At 49.4% G+C, this 21176-nt stretch overlaps 1 protein-coding gene across 1 annotated transcript in view; it reads left to right on the forward strand.

The window, feature by feature from the left end:
- The first annotated feature begins 6618 nt into the window (after positions 1–6618).
- The window catches only part of LOC149120807 (putative ATP-dependent RNA helicase TDRD12), a 32212-nt gene continuing 17654 nt past the window's right edge, over positions 6619–21176 (forward strand). Inside the window, exons 1-2 of the mRNA XM_089319322.1 lie at positions 6619–6965; positions 19279–19437. Of these exons, the coding sequence (XP_089175448.1) occupies positions 6888–6965; positions 19279–19437 (237 nt within the window). The 5' untranslated portion in view covers positions 6619–6887. The remainder of the gene's footprint in view (positions 6966–19278; positions 19438–21176) is intronic.

A 21176-nucleotide genomic window follows, 5' to 3' on the forward strand; every position in this document is an offset into this window, starting at 1 on the left:
TCCCATTTGGGTGCAGGGGCCCAAGCACTTGGGTCATCTTCCACTGCTTTCCCAGGCCATTAGCAGAGAGCTGGATGGGAAGTGGAGCAGCCGGGACTGGAACTGGAGCCCACATGGGATACCGGCACAGCAGGCAGCAGCTTTACCCATTAAGCCACAACATGGACCCTAATTTTGACATATTGTGACATGTAAAACCTGCACTTTTAAAAATGTGAGGGGCTGGCTTGTGGCTCAGTGGGTTTAAAGCCCAGGCCTGTGGTGTTGGCATCCCATATGGATGCTGGCCAAGTCTGGCTGTTCTGCTTCCAATCCAGCTCCCTGCCATGGCCTGGGAAAGCAGTAGAAGATGGCCCAAGTCCTTGGGCCTCTGCACCTGCGTGGGGGACCCAGAAGAAGCTCTTGGCTTCTGGCTTCTAATCAGCACAGCTCCGGCCATTTTGGTCATTTGGGGAGTGAATCAGCAGATGGAAGACATTTCTCTCTCTCTCTTTCTCTATCTCTCTAACTCTGTCTTTCAAATAAATAAAATAAGTCTTTTTTTTAAAAAAATTAATGTGAGGCAATATCTACACATTCACAAAAGACCTTCAAAAACGTAGTGGAAGCTGCATTTTATGAAAAAGTCATGTGACTTTCGAAATTTTTGCACTGAAATAAGCGTACTGTTTTTTTTTTTTTTAAGATTCGTTTATTTATTTGAAAGTCAGAATTACACACAGAGAGGAGAGGCAGAGAGAGAAAGAGAGACAGAGGTCTTCGATCTGCTGGTTCACTCCTCAACTGGCCCCCATAGCCACAGGTGTGCCGATCCGAAGCCAGGAGCCAGAGCTTCTTCCTGGTCTCCCACGCAGGTGCAGGGGCCCAAGGACTTGGGCTATCTTCTACTGCCTTCCCAGGCCATAGCAGAGCGCTGGATGGGAAGTGGAGCAGCTGGGACTCAAGCTGGCTCCCATATGGGATGCCAGCACTGCAGGAGGAGGCTTTAACTCACTACGCCAGAGCCACAGCACCAGCCCCAGCTTACTGTGTTTAAAAAGGAATTATTGGGGCCAGCGCAGTGGCCCAGTGGGTTAACGCCCTGGCCTTAGGGACCGGTGTCCCATATGGGCACCGGTTCTAGTCCCAGCTGCTCCTCTTATGATCTAGCTCTCTGCTATGGCCTGGGAAAGCAGTAAAAGATGGCCCAAGTCCTTGGGCCCCTGCACCCGTGTGGAAGGCACAGAAGAAGCTCCTGGTTCCTTGCTTCAGATCGGCTCAGCTCTGCCTGTTGCGGCCATCTGGGGAGTGAATCAGTGGATGGAAGACCTCTCTCTCTCTCTCTCTCACTGTCCACTCTGCCTGTCAAAGAAAAAAAATAGAGTAATTATCCAGACTTACTTCCTATAATTAATTGACTTTGACACTTATTATCAGGACTTCTACCATGCACTGCTCATTCAAAATATTTGATTCTGATTAATTTTTAGAAGCCTATAGTATTTCTTTTTTGTTTGTTTTTTCATCTATAGTATTTTGAGCAGGAGAATCTTCAGAGCCCATGATCCAGAGAATTCTTTCTGTGACTATCACATATTGGTTTTTTTGTTTTCCTTTTTAAATATTTATTTATTTATTTATTTATTTATTTGAAAGGCGTAGTTACAGAGAGGCAGAGATAGAAAGAGAAAGAGAGAGAGAGAGAGAGTCTGCAAAATTACTCTTTTTTTTTTCTTTGACAGGCAGAGTGGACAGTGAGAGTGAGAGAGAAAGAGAGAGAGAGAGATAAAGGTCTTCCTTTGCCGTTGGTTCACTCTCCAATGGCCACTGCGGCTGGCGCACCACGCTGATCCGATGGCAGGAGCCAGGTGCTTCTCCTGGTCTCCCGTGGGGTGCAGGGCCCAAGCACTTGGGCCATCCTCCACTGCACTCCCGGGCCACAGCAGAGAGCTGGCCTGGAAGAGGGGCAACTGGGACAGAATCCGGTGCCCCAACCGGGACTAGAACCCGGTGTGCCGGCACCGCTAGGTGGAGGATTAGCCTGGTGAGCCGCGGTGCCAGCCTGGATAATTGCTCTAGATAAAGACACTGTAGGGGCTGGCACTGTGGCGTATTGAGTAAACCCGCTGCCTGCAGTGCCGGCCTCCCATACGGGCACTGGTTCCAATCCAGCTCCTCTCTTTTTTTTTTTTTTTAAAGATTTATTTATTTATTTGAAAGAGTTATATAGAAAGATAAGGAGAGAGAGAGAGAGAAAGAGAGAGAGGTCTTCCATCTGCTGGTTTACTCCCCAACTGGCCGCAACAGAATGAGCTATTCCAATCCGAAGCCAGGAGATAGGAGCTTCCTCTGGGTTTCCCACATGGAAACATGCAGAGAGCTGGATTGGCAGTGGAGCAGCCGGGACTGGAACCAGCACCTCTGCTGTGGCCTGGGAAAGCAGAAGATGGCCCAAGCCCTTGAGAAACTGCACCGCATGGGAGACTGTGGGGAGCAACTCGGACTAGACTGTTACTGGAATTAAGACTTATTCTATGCACCTGCTCTCCCACAATATGGCGCTGAGAAGGGAGAAACAGCTTCTACGCAGCTGCCTCCAGTTCAACCAATAAACTGTAGGACCTGCTCCTGATTGGAGGAGAGCAGCGTACTCGGCGTGTGGGTAGCAGAGTTGGGATTGGCGGAAAAGGACTATGAAGGAGGAGAGAGACAACATGCACCAGGAACATCTATCTGAAGGAACACCTGTGCAGCCCCCGAGAGAGCCGGCCGGCGGTGTGCCGCTCCCCCGCGGAAGTGGGGAAGGTGGCAGGGGGAACTGCCCTTCCACAGAGGTGGAAGGGACGGTAGCCAACCCGGGAAGAACCAGCAGCAAACCCGGGGAGGGCCGAGCAGACAAAAGAACAGCGCAGGGTCCTGTGTCGTTCCTCCACAAAGAGGGGCAGCGACAGGAGACTGGTAAGAAGCTCTTGGCTCCTGGCTTCAGATCGGCACAGCTCTGGCTGTTGCGGCCAACTGGGGAGCGAACCAGCAGATGGAAGACCTCTCTCTCCCTGCCTCTGCTTCTTCTCTGTGTAACTCCGACTCTCAAATAAATAAATAAATCTTTTTTAAACAAGACATTGCAAATGTTAAAAATTAAAATTTAACCTGTTTTGTTAAAAACAACCTTTTAAAGATAAAAATAACGTGGTTTTTGTTCAATTATTCCAGACTATATTCTCACATATAGGGGTAGTGCTAGAAAGAATAGGAAAAAACATGAGAGGACAGAGTAAATACCTGAGATAATAGAGAAATATCTGTTCAAGTGCTTTTCAGTGCAAGAGTAGCTGGTAGAATTAAAGACAGCGTGTGATGTTACAAATCAGTCAGAAACAAGAGTGTAACTCCTCATGCAAAAGGGAGAGCACTGAAAGTAGCCATGAAACGTAAGCCAAAACCTTAGAAGAGAGTGACTGAAATTAGAACACACCAACCACAACCACAAAAAATGGGTTAAATTTATTATAAGAATCTCAGAGTAAAATTTTTTTTTTGACAGGCAGAGTGGAGAGAGAGAGAGAGAGAGAGAGAGAGAGAGAGAGAGATCTTCCTTTGCCGTTGGTTCACCCTCCAGTGACTGCTGCGGCTGGCGTACCACGCTGATCAGATGGCAGGAGCCAGGTAATTGTCCTGGTCTCCCATGGGGTGCAGGGCCCAAGCACCTGGGCCATCCTCCACTGCACTCCCTGGCCACAGCAGAGAGCTGGCCTGGCAGAGGGGCAACCGGGACAGAATCCGGTGCCCCGACAGGGACTAGAACCCGGTGTGCCAGCACTGCAAGGCGGAGGAATAGCCTAGTGAGCCAGGATGCCGGCCTGAACTCAGGTATTCTAATATAGGACGTGGCTGCAGCGGCTTTACCACTGCACCAAGGGCCTGCCCCCAATGTTTTTCTTAAGCTTTAGGTGTCTTCGCATCAGGAAAGGAGTGGCAAATCCAGACCCAAAATGCAAAGTCATTGTAATCAGTCATTGCTTTCTTTTTCCACTTAACGTGGCCAACTCTTCCCTGGGCTCTTCTGGGGTTCCTACAGACCACAGAGCCTGAACCCCAGCTGCTCTGCTCCAAAGTGGCCCAGACACCCAATGGGGACGATATGGCAGCACCATACTAAGTCTTCCTTTTTTCCACAACCTTGTTCTCTTTCTACCTTTTTATGTTGTAAAGTTTTAGAATTTTTATTTACATTTGTTTATTTGAAAGGCAGAGAGACAGAGATCTCCTGGCCACTGATCCATTCCCCAAATGTCTGCAACAGCCAGGGCTGGGCCAGGCTGAAGCCAGGAGCCCCAAACTCAATTTGGGTCTCCTGTGTGGGTGACAGGGATCCAAATATTTGGGCTATCACTTACTTCCTCCCAGGGTGTAGGCGAGCAGGAAGCTGGAATTCAAAGTGGAGCCAGGACTCAGATCCAGGCACTCTGATAGGGGCTACCAGCATACCAAGCTGTGTCTTCACTGCTGCACCAAATGTCCAAAACAATGGTGCAAGGTCTTTTAAAAAACAAAAAATCTTCCCATTAGCATCAGAGTTGGGGGAGGGGGGAGCAGGTTACAGGTACAGATTCTGAAACTCTGCAGTCTTAAGAGACTGGGTGGCTGCAGCCTCATTTTGAGTATCCATCCCAGTGCAACAGGAGAGAAACAGGACTCATTTAGAAAAATATCAAGCTCCTCACAACTGGACACGTGTCCATTTCTAGCTCCAAACCAATCAGGAGCGAGGAGTGTCAGATCCTAACCGGCAGTGACCCCTGCTGCCCTGGTAGGGACTCCTGAACGTTCAAGCATGCCCAAAATGGCCTCATGTGAACTTTCCGGGGTGATGGTATCAAGCACCATTGCTGTGGTGTGTCGTGTGCAAAAACAGTGAAAGCCAAATCAGCGGTGCCTGTGCAGATCACCTAGCTGGGTGCAACATGGTGTCCTGTGCCCAGGGGTTTGAGCCAGATTGAAGTGCCGTGTGCACTGGGGGAACAGGCACGCCTTCCCACCCCCATGAAAGCACCTGTTCGGCTCCCATAGGACAGCAAGTTGATGGAAGCTCACCCTGCTGTGCTGTCCGTGTGTTGGAGCATGAGCGCCCCATAAACCCTTCTGGGTTGCATATTGGCCCCTTGTCAATTTCTATCTGCAAGTGAGCCAAAGATCCTGGGCTTGGTAAGGCCACTGTGATGTACAAATAGTTCCACTTTCTGGAAGCAGGTTTGTGACAATGTTTCAGGATCACCTTTTGCAGCATGAGTTAATCAAAGAAAAAAAGACAAAGGTTGTCCTTTGCATTCTTCATTAAAAAAATTTTATATATTTGAAATGCAAAATGAGAGAGAGAGAGAGAGCAGGAAGGAGGGAGGGAGGGAGGCAGGGAGGGAGAGAGAGATCTTTCATCCACTGGTTCATTCCCCAAGTGCCCTCAGTAGCAGGGCCGAGTTGGGCTGAAAGCAGGAAATACAGCTGCATCTCCCACGTGGGTGGCAGGAACCCAGCACCTGGGCCTTCCCCTGCTGCTTCTCATGCACATCGCAGGAAACTGAACCCAAGTGCAGACGGACACCCCACGCAGGGGCTCCAGCCACCGCGCTGGCACATCGCCTGCCCGTGTTCTCCACCTCCTTTCAGGCTCGGGACCTTCCACGTCTCACCTGTCGACAGGTGTGCTGGCCTGCCAGGTATGTAGCCTGCTTCCTCGCCCCCCCCCCAGCACCAGGTGAACACCACGCTCCCCATCAGCAGCTTCCTGCCTAACTCGCAGGCGCACACCACACACCTGTGGGCCCTGTAGAATCAAGCTTTTTTTTTTTCCTTGAATTTTTATTTTTTTTAAAGGTTTACTTGAAAGTCAGTTACCGAGAGAGCCGAGCTTATTTTTTTAAAACTGGAGGCTTACCTGAACATCTTGCTCTCCCAGTACAGAACCTAACAATTCCCATGCTCTCTCTAATCTGGTCTTCCACTATTTTGTTATTTCCACATAGAGCTTAAGAAACCTTGCGCCCACCCCCACCCCCCATTGAAATACTAAGGAATTCAGCTGTAAAAGCTTCCTGGGGGGGGGGGGTGTCGAGGTTTCTTTCATTTTTTAAAAAAATATTATTTATTTATTTGAGTGCTAGTTAGAGAGAGAGGGAAAGACAGAGAGAAAGGTCTTCCATCAGCTGGTTCACTCCGCAGATGGCCAGAGCTGGGCCAATCAGAAGCCAGGAGCTTCTTCTGGGTGCGGGGACAGAGCCTTCCAAGTGAGAACTCTGGTGGCTGCTTCAGTCACAGGAGCTGCAGACCCCGGCCCACTCAGAGGACGGGGTCGTGCACACTTCCGCTAAGACAAGCAAGCCCCGCACAGAGACCTGGGGAGCGCGGCCCGCTGGACGCTGGGGGTGGACAGCCCAGCAGGCCCCGCGCGCTCCCGGCGGGGAGGCCAGCCCAGGTCCCCAAGCCCCCGGGCGCCCCGCGGCCCAGGAAGCGAGCCGCGCGCCCAGGACCGCGGGGCCCCCACGCCCCTCCCCACCGCACGGCGGCGCTGCGCAAGGCCGGCCGTTGTCCGGGGCCGTTGGGCGCCCACGTGGCTTCTGGACGCCTGGAGGCCGGCGCGGGGGCGGGCGCCATTACGAGAGGCCGGGGGGCGCGGGGTGGAGCCGACGAGGAGCCCAGAGCGCGCCCGCGGCGGCGGCGTCGGGTGGGAAGACGAGGCGCGGCACTGGGGGGCGTGGCGGCCGGCCTGCAGGCGGGGGCGCGTCCAGGGCAGGAAGCTGGAGTCCCCGTCGAGCTGGTGGGCACGGCCCCCGCAGAGGCCTGAGGCTTCCGGCGCGACGGCAGGGGCCGCCCCCGGGGCGGCGGCGGTGGCCGCGCGGCTCGCCACGCCCGCCATGCTCGCCGCCGGGCGCGTCGTCCAGGGCAAGCGGGCCAGAGGCGCGGCGAAGATGCTCGAGGTCCTGGTGCTCCAGGTGAGCGAGCGGCCCGCGCAGGGACGGTCGGGCCCGGGTCGGTGCAGGCGGGAGGCTGGAGTGCGGGTGGGGGTCGCTTCAGAAGGGGGCGCGTGCGCTGTTCCCGACGACCCCGGAGGGCGGTTGCTGCGAGCTGTCTCGCACTAGGTGTGCGTTCCTGACTCGGGCACGTTGGCAGGTGTGTCGGTGCCCCGCACACCCCAGCCCACGTCCGCCCTAGGTTAGGGCCCTCGCGGGGAACCGTGGACCTGGCTCCCGCCCTTCCCCCGCCGCCCTCGGGGCTCGGCTTCCGGGACCCCCCTGCCCCCCCCCACGCCGCCCTCTCCTCACGCGGGTGTCCTGGTCCCCGGGGCGGGCATGGGCCGCCACCTTGGAGACTTGAGGTGCCGGGAGGGCTCCCGAGGAAGCCGGAGGGGAGGCGCTGGAGGAGGGAGTTTACAAACCGGAGCCAGGGTGTGGGATGGGGAGGGGCGCCGCGAAGGAGGGGGATGGGTGGTGTCTGTGTTCTGTGGGTTCACCCGACCAGAGCGTCACACACCCCCGAAGCCGCTGACTCCTTGCAAGGAGGCCTGGCTCAGACTTTTCAATTTGTTTTATTTATTTCACAGAGTTAGAGACAGTGAGAGACACAGACAGACAGACAGAAAGGTCTTCCTTCCGTTGGTTCACTACCCCCCCCCCCCCACAAATGGCCGCCACGGCCGGCGTGCTGCGCCGATCAGAAACCAGGAGCCAGGTGCTTCCTCCTGGTCTCCCATGCGGGTGCAGGGCCCAAGCACTTGGGCCATCCTCCACTGCCCTCCCGGGCCACAGCAGAGAGCTAGACTAGAAGAGGAGCAACTGGGACTAGAACCCGGCGCCCATATGGTTCGCTGGCGCCCCAGGCAGAGGATGAACCAAGTGAGCCATGGCGTCGGCCTCGGCTCTCAGACTTTGAAGGGATTTCAGGTCTCCCTGGGAGGCTCCTCTGCACTAGTCAATGTTCTCCATCAGTCCTAAATATGTCAGTCCCAATTCCTTCCTGTGAAAGGGCTCTCACCCATCCTGCCACGTGCACGCCCGTGGGTGCAGGACTTGGGCAAGAAGTGCTGGACTCGTGCCCTCCTGCTTGGGAACCCGTGTGTGTGTTGGGCCCTGGAACCAGCTTATGTCCCCCCTCAGCTCTGCCCGGCCTCCACTTATGACTGCGACCTGGCTCACCCTTGGAGCAAATCTTCTGCCCCTTATAGGAGTATGTGCCCCAGTGAGGTCCAGGTTCCGGCTGTCCTGATCCAGATTGATGTGGCATTTCCATGGATACGGTGCCCCCTCCCACCCTGTGCCCATCAACAGGTGATGGGGTACCCTCAGGGTGGTGTGCATGTAGGATGGGAAATTATTTAGCTTTCACATTGTTTAGTTTTGAGGTGTCCTCTTACACATGAGGATGTCATATGAAGTGAGGTGAGCCAAGCAGAAAGGCCCACGTGCTGTATGATTCTGTGGGCGAGTTGAATGGCAGCTGCCAGAGGTTGGGTTTGTGCGTACAGGGCAGATTCAGTTTTGCAAGGTGAGGAATTCTGGAGATGGCTGGTGCTCATGGTTGCACAACAGTGCCAGTCTACGTAATGCTACTGAACTGTACACTTAAAATTGCCCAAAAGGATGAATTTTATCTGGAGTTTGCCACGACTTTTTAAAAAGATTAACTTATTTGAAGAACAGAATGACAGAGACCAACAGAGAGGGAGGTCTTCCATCCACTGGTTCATTCCTCAAATGGCCGCAACAGCCAGATCTGGCAGAGTCTGAAGCCAGGAACCAGGAGCTCCATCCGGGCCTATCATGTGGGTGGCAGGGGACCAAGCACTGGGACCCCGAGGCACATTCCCAGGGAGCTGGATCAGAAGTGGAACAGGTGGGACTCAAACTGGTTCTTGGTGGTCATGAGACAGGAACCCGGCAGAGAAGAGAAGCAGCGACCCAGAAGACAGCGGCCTCCCTGGGTGACGCAGACAGAGGCGAGAGCTGTACCTGGAGAGCCGCATCACCAGGAGCCCTGTAGCAGGGCAGCTGTGCTGTTCCTGAAGAGTCCGGCCTGCAGGAGACTCTGCCACATCTGGCGGGGCCGAGACCTCTCCTGGCTAAGGAGGGCAGAGAAGAGCTGTTGGCTGCCAGGAATGGGAGGAGGGCTCGCACGCCCCAGCTGGTTAGGTGCCGCGTGTGATGTCTGCATCGCACCTCAGGGTGCCTGTTCAGATCTGACCGCTCAGCTTCTGGTCCAGCTTCCTGTGTGCTCACATGGGAAGGCAGCGTATGATGGCCCAAGGACTTTGACCCCTGCCCCTGTGTAGGAGGTCAGAGTGGAGTTCCTTCCCTCCTCCCAGACTTGGCTGTTGTGGGCATTTGGGGAGTGAACCAGCAGATGGAAGAGCTCTCTCCCCATCCCCCACCTTGCTCTTGCTGTCCGTCTCTCTCTGTCACTCTGCTTTTCAAATACATAAGTACACACAGCATATATGAGGAAAGCAGCCCGGGCCACACACTTCTGTGTTTGAAATCTGGGAGGCCGTAGCACCCTGATGGCTGGGCACGTGGCCTTGGAGAGTGGCAGAAAGCAGTAGTCCTCGGCCTTCCCTGGGAAGCTCCTGGAGGAACTGGCAACTAGAACTCTGTATGTTGCTGTCTGCAAAAACTGGGCCTGGCTTGCATTTTACAGGTTTTAGGAGCAGATTTCATTTAAAAAAAAAAAAAATTCTAGCAGCCTCAACATTTAACAATAAAAAAAATTATTTATGTATTTTCATTGGGAAGACAGGTCAGCAGAGTTCTTCCATCTGCTGGTTTACTCCAGAATGCCCACAGCAGCCAGGGCTGGGCCAGGCCAAAGCTAGGAGCCTAGAGCTCAGTCCTGGTCTCCCACGTGGGTGACAGCGCCACAGTGCTTGAGCCATCATCTGCTGCCTGACCAGTAGGCATGTTGGCAGGAAGCTGGATTGGTGGTTGTGTGGCCTTGATGTGAACCAGGCACTCTGAGTATCCCAAGCCGTGACCTGACTGCTGCCCCAAACGCCCACCCCTAAGAATGCTTTGTAAACGTCTTTCCTAAATTACTCTTTGGAAAATTTTCAAACACAAAACAGCATCATGAATGCCTGTGTGTACTACACCCCCACTAACTGGTTGGTAACGCTTTGCTGCGTTTGCACTTCAGAAATATGTGTATGTAAAAATTACTTTTTCTTTTTTGGTTGAGCCATTTGAGAATGAGTCTAGAACTCAGAGCACTTAAGTGATTTTTCTAGGAACAAAGACTTCCTCTTATAGAACTATAATGTAATCATCACACTTGAGAAATTTAATGTTGGTGCAACACTGTTACCTGATACACAGTCTGTACTCCCTTTGTCCTCATAAGGTCTACTGTAGCTTGTTTTTTCTGATAAAGAACCCAGAACTACACATGCATTTAATTGTCATGGCCTTGTAGAGTTCATGCAGGCAGTACATTGGTCTATCTTTGATGATACTGAAATTTCTGAAGACTAAGGGCAGTCACTTTGCAAAGTATTCCTCAATAATTATAATTATATTAATATATTTAGGTTAGACATTTTTAGTAAAAATGCTACATAAGTTATGCCACGTCAGAGGACAAGATGTTTTAAAAAAAAAATTGATGCTGGGGCCAGCATTGTGGTATAGCAAGGTAAGCTACCACCTGTGATGTCAGGACCCCATATGGGCACCTGTTCAAATCTCGTCTGCTCCACTTAAGATCTAGCTCCCTGCTAATGTGCCTGGGAAAGCAACAGAAGATGACACAAGTGCTTGGGCCTCTGCCACCCATGTGGGAGACCCAGATGAAGCTCTTGGCTTCAGCCTGGTCCAGCCCTGGTCATTGCAACCATTTGGGGAGTGAGTGAATTGGTGGGTGGAAGATCTCTCTCTGCCCCCCTCTCTGCCTCCCTCCCTCTCTAACTCTGCGTTTGAAATAAATAAGTAAATCTTTTTTAAAAATTCAGATTAATTTAAAAATTTTAACTTTTTATTAGAAAATGCATTGGAGATGCAGAAAAGTGTGGAAAATAGTATCAATATTGGGACACCCACCAAACTCTTATTTATTTGAAAGGTAGAGACACAAGGAGAGACAGAGCTCTCCCATCCCTTTGTTCACACCCCAGATGCCCACAGTAGCCAAGGCGGGGCCAGGCCAAAGCTTGGAGCTGGGAACTCAACCTGAGTCCCCCACACTGAGGACAGGGACCCAGTCACTCAAGCCATGGTCAAGAGGCCTCCTAGAGTGTGCACTGATTAGCAGCAAGCTGGAATCGGCATCAGAACGTGCACGGAAACCTAAGCACTCCCATGTGGAACGCAGACCCTGCCTGAGGATTCACTGCTATGACAAAAGCCCACCCCTATTTTTTAATTGATGTATAATTTATTTACAGAAAAATTCATTCCTTTTTGTGTAGACTTCTGTATTTTGAAAAATGCATAGCATCGTGAAATCACCCCAACAGTCAAAATGCCAAATTGTAGCCATTCTAGTAGGTGGGCAATGGTATCTCATTGTGGTACTAATTTGCATTTCCTTGTCACCAGCTTGTTTGCCATCTTTGGTGAGGTATATGTTAAGATTTGTACATTCTTCTAATAATTATGAACTCCTTAACGTTCTTTATATATTACAAAGTTCTTTGTTAGATGTATGATGTGTGAATACTTCCTCCCAGTTTCCTTTCTCTTATGTTTTTCAAGGAGCAGAAGGTTTTAATTTGGATGGACTTTAATTTATCAGTCTTTGCTTCTATGAATTATACTTTTGGTAATGTTATCTTTGTCTAATTTAGCCACAAAGGTTGCCTCCTATTCTTTTAGGAGTTTCACATTTAGCTATGTGATCCATCTGACTTAATTTTTTGTTTGGGGTCAGGAATGGATGGAGGTTTTGTTTTATTTGCATGTGGGTATTTAATTGCTGCAGGACCATTTGTTGAAAAGAGTATACTGTGTACATTGCTTTCCTGTGTGCCTTTATCAAACAGGAGCTGACCATGTTCGCGTGTGTCCCTTTGTGTGTGTGTGTCCTATGGAGCTCAGCACCTGTGCTTTCTCCAGCGCCACCCTCGCCTGATGGCTGTAGTCTCACAGCTGAGACTGGGACTTGAGGTCAGATAGTGAGTCCTCCAGTTGTGTTCTTCTTTCTCATGATTATTTAGGCTGTTTGAATTCCTTTGATTTTATTTAACCAAAGATTTATTTTTATTTATTTGAAAGTGAGAGTTACAGAGAGAGGTAGAGCCAGAGAGAGAGGTCTTCCCTCTGCTGGTTCACTCCCCAAATGACTGCAATGCCTAGAGCTTATCTGATCTGAAGCCAGGAGCTTCTTCCAGGTCTCCCACGCAGGTGCAGGGCCCCAAGGACTTGGGCCATCTTCTGCTGCTTTCCCAGGCCATAGCAGAGAGCTGGATCGGAAGTGGAGCAGCCAGGACTCAAACTGATGCCTATATGGTTTGCCATTGCTGCAGGCTGTGGCTTTAACCCGCTGTGCCACAGCACCAGTCCCTAATTCCTTTGTCTTTCCAAGGAGGAGCTCATTATTAGCATGCTGATTTGTAACCACCCCTTCCCTGCAAAAATCAACCAGTAAAACCTGTTGGAATTGCGTTGTGTTTCTAGAGCACTTCAGGGGAAAACAGCCGTTTCTTAATTACGGCCCCCACAGGTGCTAGGGGGGTTCCCACCCCCAGCACTGCGCAGCATCGCATGAACGGCCTCCATTACTGTCAGCCACCCCTCAAGGCGCATAGCCCATGGTGCTGAGGGTCCAGTTGGGCCCTCTGCTGAGGTGGATGGGCAACCCCTGCCCCAAGGGTGACCTTTTTCGTTTGATCAGTAATTGTTTTTATGATCTTGTCCTCATCACCTATTTGTATACAAAAGTTGCTTAAAATTTTAAAACCAATCTAAAGAGACAAAAACTAAAGGATCGCTGCATTTATTTTATTGGGCAGCTGTTCCCTCAAGCTTCGGCCCTGGGTAAGTCAGTCCACTTCCGGAGTTTCTCTGCAGCCACCGGCCCTGCTGGTCTCTTTAGGGCTGACCCTCCTGTGTCAGAGGCTCAGCTTGTACAGTATTGCTGGATTTGAGCTGCACTCCAGTTTCAGGCCACCTGCCTGTCTGTGTTGTGGTGGGTCCAGGGAGCTATCTTGAGGACTTTGACTGTAGTAGGGGTGGATGGAACAAGGGTCTGTTTATTTCTAAGAATTTGTTTTATCTGTTTGAAGGCTTTTTTATTTGATTTAAAGATTTTATTTATTTGAGAGGTAGAGTTAGACAGTGAGAGGGAAAGACAGAGATAAAGGTATTCCTTCCGTTGTTTCACTCCCCAATTTGCCACAATGGCCAAAGCTACGCCGATCCGAAGCCAGGAGCCAGGAGCTTCTTCCTGGTCTCCCACGTGGGTACAGGGGCCCAAGGGCTTGGGCCATCTTCTATTGCTTTCCCAGGCCATAGCAGAGAGCTGGATCGGAAGTGGAGCAGCTGGGACTCGAACCAGCGCCCATCTGGGATGCCAGCACTTCAGGCCAGGGTGTTAACCCGCTGCACCATAGCGCCAGCCCCGAGAAGTCTTTTTTAAAATAGAGGACTTTTTCCCCACTTTGTGGCTTTCTAAGTCTGGAATTTGCAGGTCTAACAAGCAAATTAGATACAACAGGATCTAAAACAAAAAGATTGAATCATTATTAGAGTACCTAGGAAATGTGTTCTCTAAACCAGGAGCAGGTTTTCTCACAGAGAGAGGCATGTAGGCCTGGCCAGGTACGTATGAGGCCCAACCTCTCTCTGTCTTTACATGGGATAGTGGAAGAGACATCATAAGAAAGGTGTGAACCTCATGAGGGAAGACGCCCTGTTGACTCCATTACCTAGGCGGCCTGGGAGAAGAGCTGGCTTGAACAGGAGGGTAGTACAGAACAGGCGGCACTTCTGAAAGGAAGATTGCAGTCCTGCCTGTCCTGACCCGAGGCCTTGCCCTCAATGGCAGTAGTTATCTTGGAAGCTGGCAGAGTAAAGGGCTCTTTGAGCTTGGAGCCAGTAGGATCTGTGGTTCTAACCTGGGATCCCTTCAGCCCCAAGGCAATTCCATTCACCCAGCTCTTGACAGAATTTGGTAGAGGCTGGCTTTTTTTCAGGATGGCTGTTTGCCCCATCTCCTGGCTTTCCAAATTGAAGCCTGATGCCATTTGGGATGGACTGGCCTCACTGGGTCTCTTTGATGGCAGAACACTATGTAAAGTAGCTATTAGTTGGCTTGACACCTATCTTTACATTCCTCCTGCTAAAGCAGACCACAGAGGCATCCTCTAGGATGTCAGTTAAGGGGTTGTTGAGTTCTGTCCTTAATCTTTGGTGGCTGAGCTAGAAGTCTGTAGTCACAGGCATGTTTTGACAGTTTTTTTTTTTTTTTTGAAACAATGCAATGCCCATGAGGAGAGCTATGTTCTTTAAGTACGATCAAAACATGAAGATCATTTACCTAATTTGTCTATAAATTTTGTTATTAATTTGCCAAAGAACAACTTTAAATTGGACTTTAGGGAGCAATGAGCACTGTATTATACCTCTAACTATATTGTTTTTAGATAAATAGTATACCTTTATGGTTGCAAATACCTAACACAAGTGCAACTTGTTTGACCAGCAGACCCAAATGCAAACATGTCAATGACTTAAAAAAATTTTTTTTTAGTTTTTCTGTACCAACAAATTGAGAACAGCCTATTTATCATATTTATTTAAGTCAGGTGCACCAGAAAGGTAATTTGTGTTAATTTAGCAGTATTATATGAGTGTTTTTTTTTTTTTTTGACAGGCAGAGTGGACAGTGAGAGAGAGAGACAGAGAGAAAGGTCTTCCTTTGCCGTTGGTTCACCCTCCAACGGCCGCCGCGGTCGGCGCGCTGCGGCCGGCGCACCGCGCTGATCCGATGGCAGGAGCCAGGAGCCAGGTGCTTTTCCTGGTCTCCCATGGGGTGCAGGGCCCAAGCACCTGGGCCATCCTCCACTGCACTCCCTGGCCACAGCAGAGAGCTGTCCTGGAAGAGGGGCAACCGGGACAGAATCCGGCACCCCAACCGGGACTAGAACCCGGTGTGCCAGCGCCGCTAGGCGGAGGATTAGCCTAGTGAGCCGCGGCGCCGGCATTATATGAGTGTTTTTTATCCATAAGCAATCAAAACCGTTTTTAATAATTTTTATATAGACATACAATCTGCACATAAGTACCTGGCTCCTGCCATCGGATCAGCACGGTGCGCCAGCCACAGCAGCCATTGGAGGTTGAACCAACAGCAAAAAGGAAGACCTTTCTCTCTCTCTCTCTCTCTCTCTCTCACTGTCCACTCTGCCTGTCGGAAGAAAAAAAAAAGAAAAGAGGAAAAAAAAATTAATGGGGCTAGCTGTGGTGCAAAGGGTTAACGCCCTGGCCTGAAGTGCGGACATCTCATATGGGCGCTGGCTCCTGGCTTCAGATTGGCACAGCTCCAGCCATTGCGGCCAATTGGAGAGTGAACCAGCAGATGGAAGACCTCTCTCTCTAACTCTGACTTTCAAATAAAGAAATCTTAAGAGTGTTAATTTTTTTAAATCTATGATGTCAGTGACCCCCCGAGGCTCTTGACATGAGCTGCCTAGACTAAGGAAGCCTTTTGAGTCCACAACTCTCAGTATTTGGACAAGGCCATAAGCAAAGTGGAAGTTCTCTCCTCCCTTTAGAGAAAAGTACATCCTCTTTTGATGGCTGCTTCTTTTCACTGGGGCCTCACGGAGATCCTTCATGTAAAACATTTTTTGCCACAGTGTCTTGGCTTTCTATGCTTGACATGTAAAACAAGTCCATATTTAAACAGACTTTTAAAACTTTAAAACTTTTAAAACTCAGCTGTTTTTAAACAAGTAGAACTTAATGAGACAAAGATTATCTCAGTAGGATACAAAAAGACTATTTTCCCAAATATCTATTAACACTTATGTATTTCATCAACCTCATTGCTTTTACAGAGGATCAGATTTTAATCTTACGTCAAAAAAAAAAAAAACAGATTGATAACTTTTGTAGCTAACAAGAAAATTTTATAAGCATTTAAGACTTCCACACACCTTTTGCAGCTTACCTAAACCGTTTTATCTTTTCCATTCCAATCTTACAATCCATGTCCTTTCTTTATTATTTCACTAAGAAGCACAGTTTTGACTTGGCCAGAGACTAGTTAAAGCAGTGAAAACAGATTTTATTCAGTACCTCCTGAGGAGAGCTGAGCTCCATCACCAGTGGTGCGGAGGTGCCTGGGTGTTTTAAAGGGAGGGCTGGGGTTGGCACAGCTCAAGGGAAGAGTGAGAAGAGGTCATTCAGGGTAAATGCGGTGATCCCAGCTGTGTGTGCTAGCTGGAAGTTATGGAAGTTAGCACGCTGTCATCTTGCAGAAACTGGCATGGCGGCCCTGGCCTCATAGGAGTGGCTACTGAGCAGGGACACACTTACAGATTTGTAAGCTTTTTTGAGTGAAGTCTCTAAGAACGGAAGGTTGGGGCCTGCCTCAGATGATAGCCTGAACAGTCAGTTCTTCTGGCATTGTGGAGCTTTCTCAGGCTGGCAGGCAGGCAGGCTTGCTTATTTATTTATCCATTTTATTTAAGAGTAACAGGGGGTGGGGGAGAGAAATAGCTCTTATCTACTGATATACTTCCCAAACGCCTGCCATGGCCAGGACTGGACTGAAGCCAAAGCTGGCAGTAGGGAACCCATTCCAGGTCTCCTGCATGGGTAGCAGGAACCCAGTTGGGCCATCACTGCTGCCTCCCAGGCTCTGCATTAGCAGGAAGCTGGAGTCAGGAGCTGGAACTGAATATTGAATCTTTAGCACTCTGGCGGGGGGATTCAGTGAGTGTCATGACTGTTAGGCCACATGCTCACCACTCAAGTGAGCACTTTAATGAATAATTGCAGTCATCCCAGGGTTGTGGCCTTGTGCTGCTGGAAGCTGGAATCTGGTTGTCTCTGAGTGCGAAGGACTGAATGGAGCCACATGCCCGGAGTGCTGTTTCTAGGGGCAGCAGCTGTAACTGCGTGCTCCTCTGAGCCCTGCACTGCTCACTTACTCAGTACTCCTTGCTGTCTCCCCCATTGCCGTTCAGGACTTGGCAAGGGTGGGAGGGGTGTTGATGTGCAGACATCAGGGCTCCCTCTATGGCTCTATTTCAGAATTTCTCCCCCTAATCCTCACTGGCACCGACAGCTCTGATTCCCCGAGCCACAGTGTGACTTTGTGTTGAGTTGTTGCCACTCTGTACAACTGGGAGGTGTTCTGGGAAGTGCCCAGTGAAGTTCCTTCTTTCGAGGGTCAGCTCTCCAGTGTCTGTTGCTTTTGCTAGCTCTTCATTTATTTTGTGTTTTTTCAGGGTTCATAATTGTGCTGTGTGTGTAACTTATACACTATTTTGCCCTTGCCAGAATGACTGCTATTCATTTTCCAGTTATTTATTATCAGAATAGTCAAACATTCAGAAAAATAATACGATTACTAAGGTGAACTCTTCTATTCCTGCCACTGGTAACTTAGACTCCATATCTCTGGGTGTTTCTGCTTCCATACCTTTTCAGTAGACAGAGTTAGGAAAAACCTCTGAAAAATCATGAGTTCTGGCCGGTGCCATGGTTCACTTAGCTAATCCTCCGCCTGTGGCGCCGGCACCCCAGGTTCTAGTCCCAGTTGGGGCGCTGGATTCTGTCCCGGTTGCTCCTCTTCCAGTCTAGCTCTCTGCTGTGGCCCGGGAAGGCAGTGGAGGATGGCCTATGTCCTTGGGCCCTGCACCTGCATGGGAGACCAGGAGGAAGCACCTGGCTCCTGGCTTCAGATTGGTGCAGCATGCTGGCTGTAGCGGCCATTTGGGGGGTGAGCCAACAGAAGGAAGACCTTTCTCTATCACTAACTCTGCCTGTCAAAAGAAAAAAATCGTGAGTTCTTTTTTAAAATTTAATTTTATTTATTTGAAAGAGTTACAGAGAGAGGTAGAGACAGAAAGAGAGATCTTCCATCTGCTGGTTCATTCCCCAGATGGCTGCAACGGCCGGAGCTGTGCCAATCCGAAGCCAGGAGCTTCCTCCAGGTCTCCCACGTGGGTGCAGGGGCCCAAGGACTTGGGCCATCTTCTACTGCTACCTCTCTCTGTAACTCTTTCAAATAAATAAAATTAAATTAAAAAAAAAAAACTCACGATTTTTTTTTTTTGACAGGCCACAGCAGAGAGCTGGATCGGAAGTGGAGCAGCCGGGACTCGAACCGGCACCCATATGGAATGCTGGCGCTTCAGGCCAGGGCTTTAACCCACTGCACCACAGCATCGGCCCCAAATCATGAGTTCTTAGTGATGTTGTCAATCAAACTTAATTTTGGGGGGCTGGTGCTGTGGAATAATAGGCTAAGCCTTTGCCTGTGGTGCCGGCATCCCTTATGGGCGCCAGTTCATGTCTTAGCTACTCCTCTTCTATCCAGCTCTATTGTATGGCCTGGAAAAGCAGTAAAACATGGCCCAAGTATTTGGGCCCCTGCACCTGCATGGGAGTCCCAGAAGGAGCTCCTGGCTCCTGGTCTTGGATCTGCCCAGCTCTGGCCGTTTGGAAGTGAACTAGCGGATGAAAGACCTTTTTCTCTGTCTCTCCCTCTCTCTGTAACTCTACCTCTCAAACAAATAAAATCTTTTAAAAAATTTAATTTTCCATTTTATAATTCTTTCCCCTAACAATAAAAATCTTGGTTTCTAATAACAATAGTAGATAAGACCCATTCAGAGAAGTCTAAGTTTCATCCTTATTCTTTCCACTCCATTCTTTTCTCCTGTAGGAGGTAATCTGTATTTGTTTTGGTTCATCTGCTGTCATTTAAAAAAATATGAGCAGGCTGTATATATATTCATACTTATTTTTCTTACACAAAAAGAATACTAAAAATGTTCTGAACCTTTTGTATATATGGATGTTTTAATAGGTATTTTAATAAGAAGAATATGTTTAATACTTATATTTTTAAGCTACAGGAGAGCAAATAGAACTGATTGCTTTTTGAGTTGTACTACATAATTGAGAATTACATATTATTGATTACATGTTTTAAATTTTATCTTTGGCTCTTTGGTATGACCATTTAAGAGAAAGGTAGTTGTCAAAAATGATAGATCACTTAAATTAGAAAGTTACATGGTTCTAAGGTTTATTTGGTTTTAAAATAAATCATGCATTATTTTATAATCTTCTAAAAATTCTACAGGTTGAAGATCCAGATTGCTTCTGGGTTATTATAAAAGGATGTAGTCCCTTTTTGGATCATGAAGTCGACTATCAAAAACTAAATAGCGCCATGAATGACTTCTATAACAGCATGTGTAAAGATACAGAAATAAAACCATTAATGTTGGAAGAAGGACAGGTATGTATCTGAATGCACTTTATTTATTGTATCTTTATTATTATTTAATGATTTATTTAGTTGAAAGGCAAAGTTAGAGGGACAGATAGATCTTCCATCCTCTAGGTCAATCCCCAAATGGCCTTAATGACCAGGACTGGGCCAGGCCGAAGCCAGGAGTCAGGAGTTCCATCAGGATCTCCCACATGGGTGCAGGGACCCAAGGACTCAGACCATCTTCCTTTGCTTTCGCAGGCTCATTAGCAGGGAACCAGACTGGAAGTGGAGCAGCCGGAACTGGAACCAGTACCAGCCTTTAATTATCCTATCTTGAAACACTAATCAGGATGTAGGGGTGGGTGTTTGGCCAGGTAGTTGAAACACCACCATGTTAGAGTGTTTGCATTCGGTTCCTGATTCTAGCTTCCTGCTAATACACAGACCCTGGGAAGCACCAGATGATAGATAGCTCCAGTAATTAGGTCCCTGTTACCCACCTGAGAGACCTGGATTGAGTTCCTAGCTCATAGCCTTCACCCTCTCCCCCCCAGCTGTTGTGGGCCTTGGGGAGTGAATCATTGGGTGGGAGTGCTCTGTCTACCAGATAATTGTTAAAAATATTTCAGGAGCTTAGAATGATGAATGTGATTAGAGTATTTTAACGTTCATGGTTGTTGCCTTGTGTTAGGTTTTTGGGTTGCATGAGACTCAGGCTGATGGTGGCAGGGGGTGGTGCTTGTGTAGGTCCAAGTGGGGCCTTGGGATAGATGCCATCCAGATCCAGGTGTTAGGGCCGTCTTCCTGGCGGTGGGAGCCAGGGCAGGTATACGGACCTTGGCAAAGAGGACCTGGGGTTTTCGGTTCTGGGCCAGTGCCTCCCTCTTTGGTTGCTCATGGCTTTGACTGACTTGGGATTTGACTGACTTGGGATTGTTTCTGCTCTGTGCTCCACATCAGGGCTTCTTTGCTTTCGTGCAGCCTCAGCCACCATTGCTGTGGTCTGATTTTCTCTTGGGTCAGCCATGTTCCAAGTGTGAACTTCGGTAATAGCATGGAGGGGAAGGACATGAACACTCGTTAGGAGGGAGACAAGACCTCATCTGAATTCCTTCCCTCGTGCCCACAAATGTCCTTAGTGACCAATTTGTTATTTTTCCATAGCAGTGACTTACTGGAGGGATGGAACGGGGTCAGTGGTCCTTTAAGTGCAGTCTTGTTTGGGAAAGCATGATGGGCTCCTCACAGTGAGCATTTACCCAGGAGGTGAGCGCTTTCTCCCTGTCCTTTTGTGGAGAGGTGGTTAAACAGGACACTGTGAATAGATTCGGGGTCACTTGTTTTGAAGAACAGGTGTGCTGTTACCTTCACGTGGGTTTAACATGGGAGAGAGCGCCACTTGCAAGCCATGCTAGGATGACCCCTCCTTCGTGGCACTGCTGTGAGTGTTTCACTTCATGCTCTCTCCATTCAGTGGCTGTCACTGCCCGAATCCACTTTCATTTGTTTTCTTTTTTTTAAAGAGTGATTTATTTATTTGAAAGTCAGAGTTACGCAGAGAGGAGAGGCAGAGAGAGAGAGAGGAGGTCTTCTACTCCCTGGTACACTGCCCAGTTGGCCGCGACAACCAGAGCTGTGCCGATCCGAAGCCAGGAACCAGGAGCTTCCTCCTGGTCTCCCACGCCAGGTGCAGGGGTCCAGGGACTTGGCCGATCTTCTACGGTGTTCCCAGGCCATAGCAGAGAGCTGGATTGGAAGTGGAG

Source organism: Oryctolagus cuniculus, chromosome 18, assembly GCF_051225735.1.
Source record: "Oryctolagus cuniculus isolate XC-2025 breed Fujian yellow rabbit chromosome 18, ASM5122573v1, whole genome shotgun sequence".
Classification (NCBI taxonomy): domain Eukaryota; kingdom Metazoa; phylum Chordata; class Mammalia; order Lagomorpha; family Leporidae; genus Oryctolagus; species Oryctolagus cuniculus.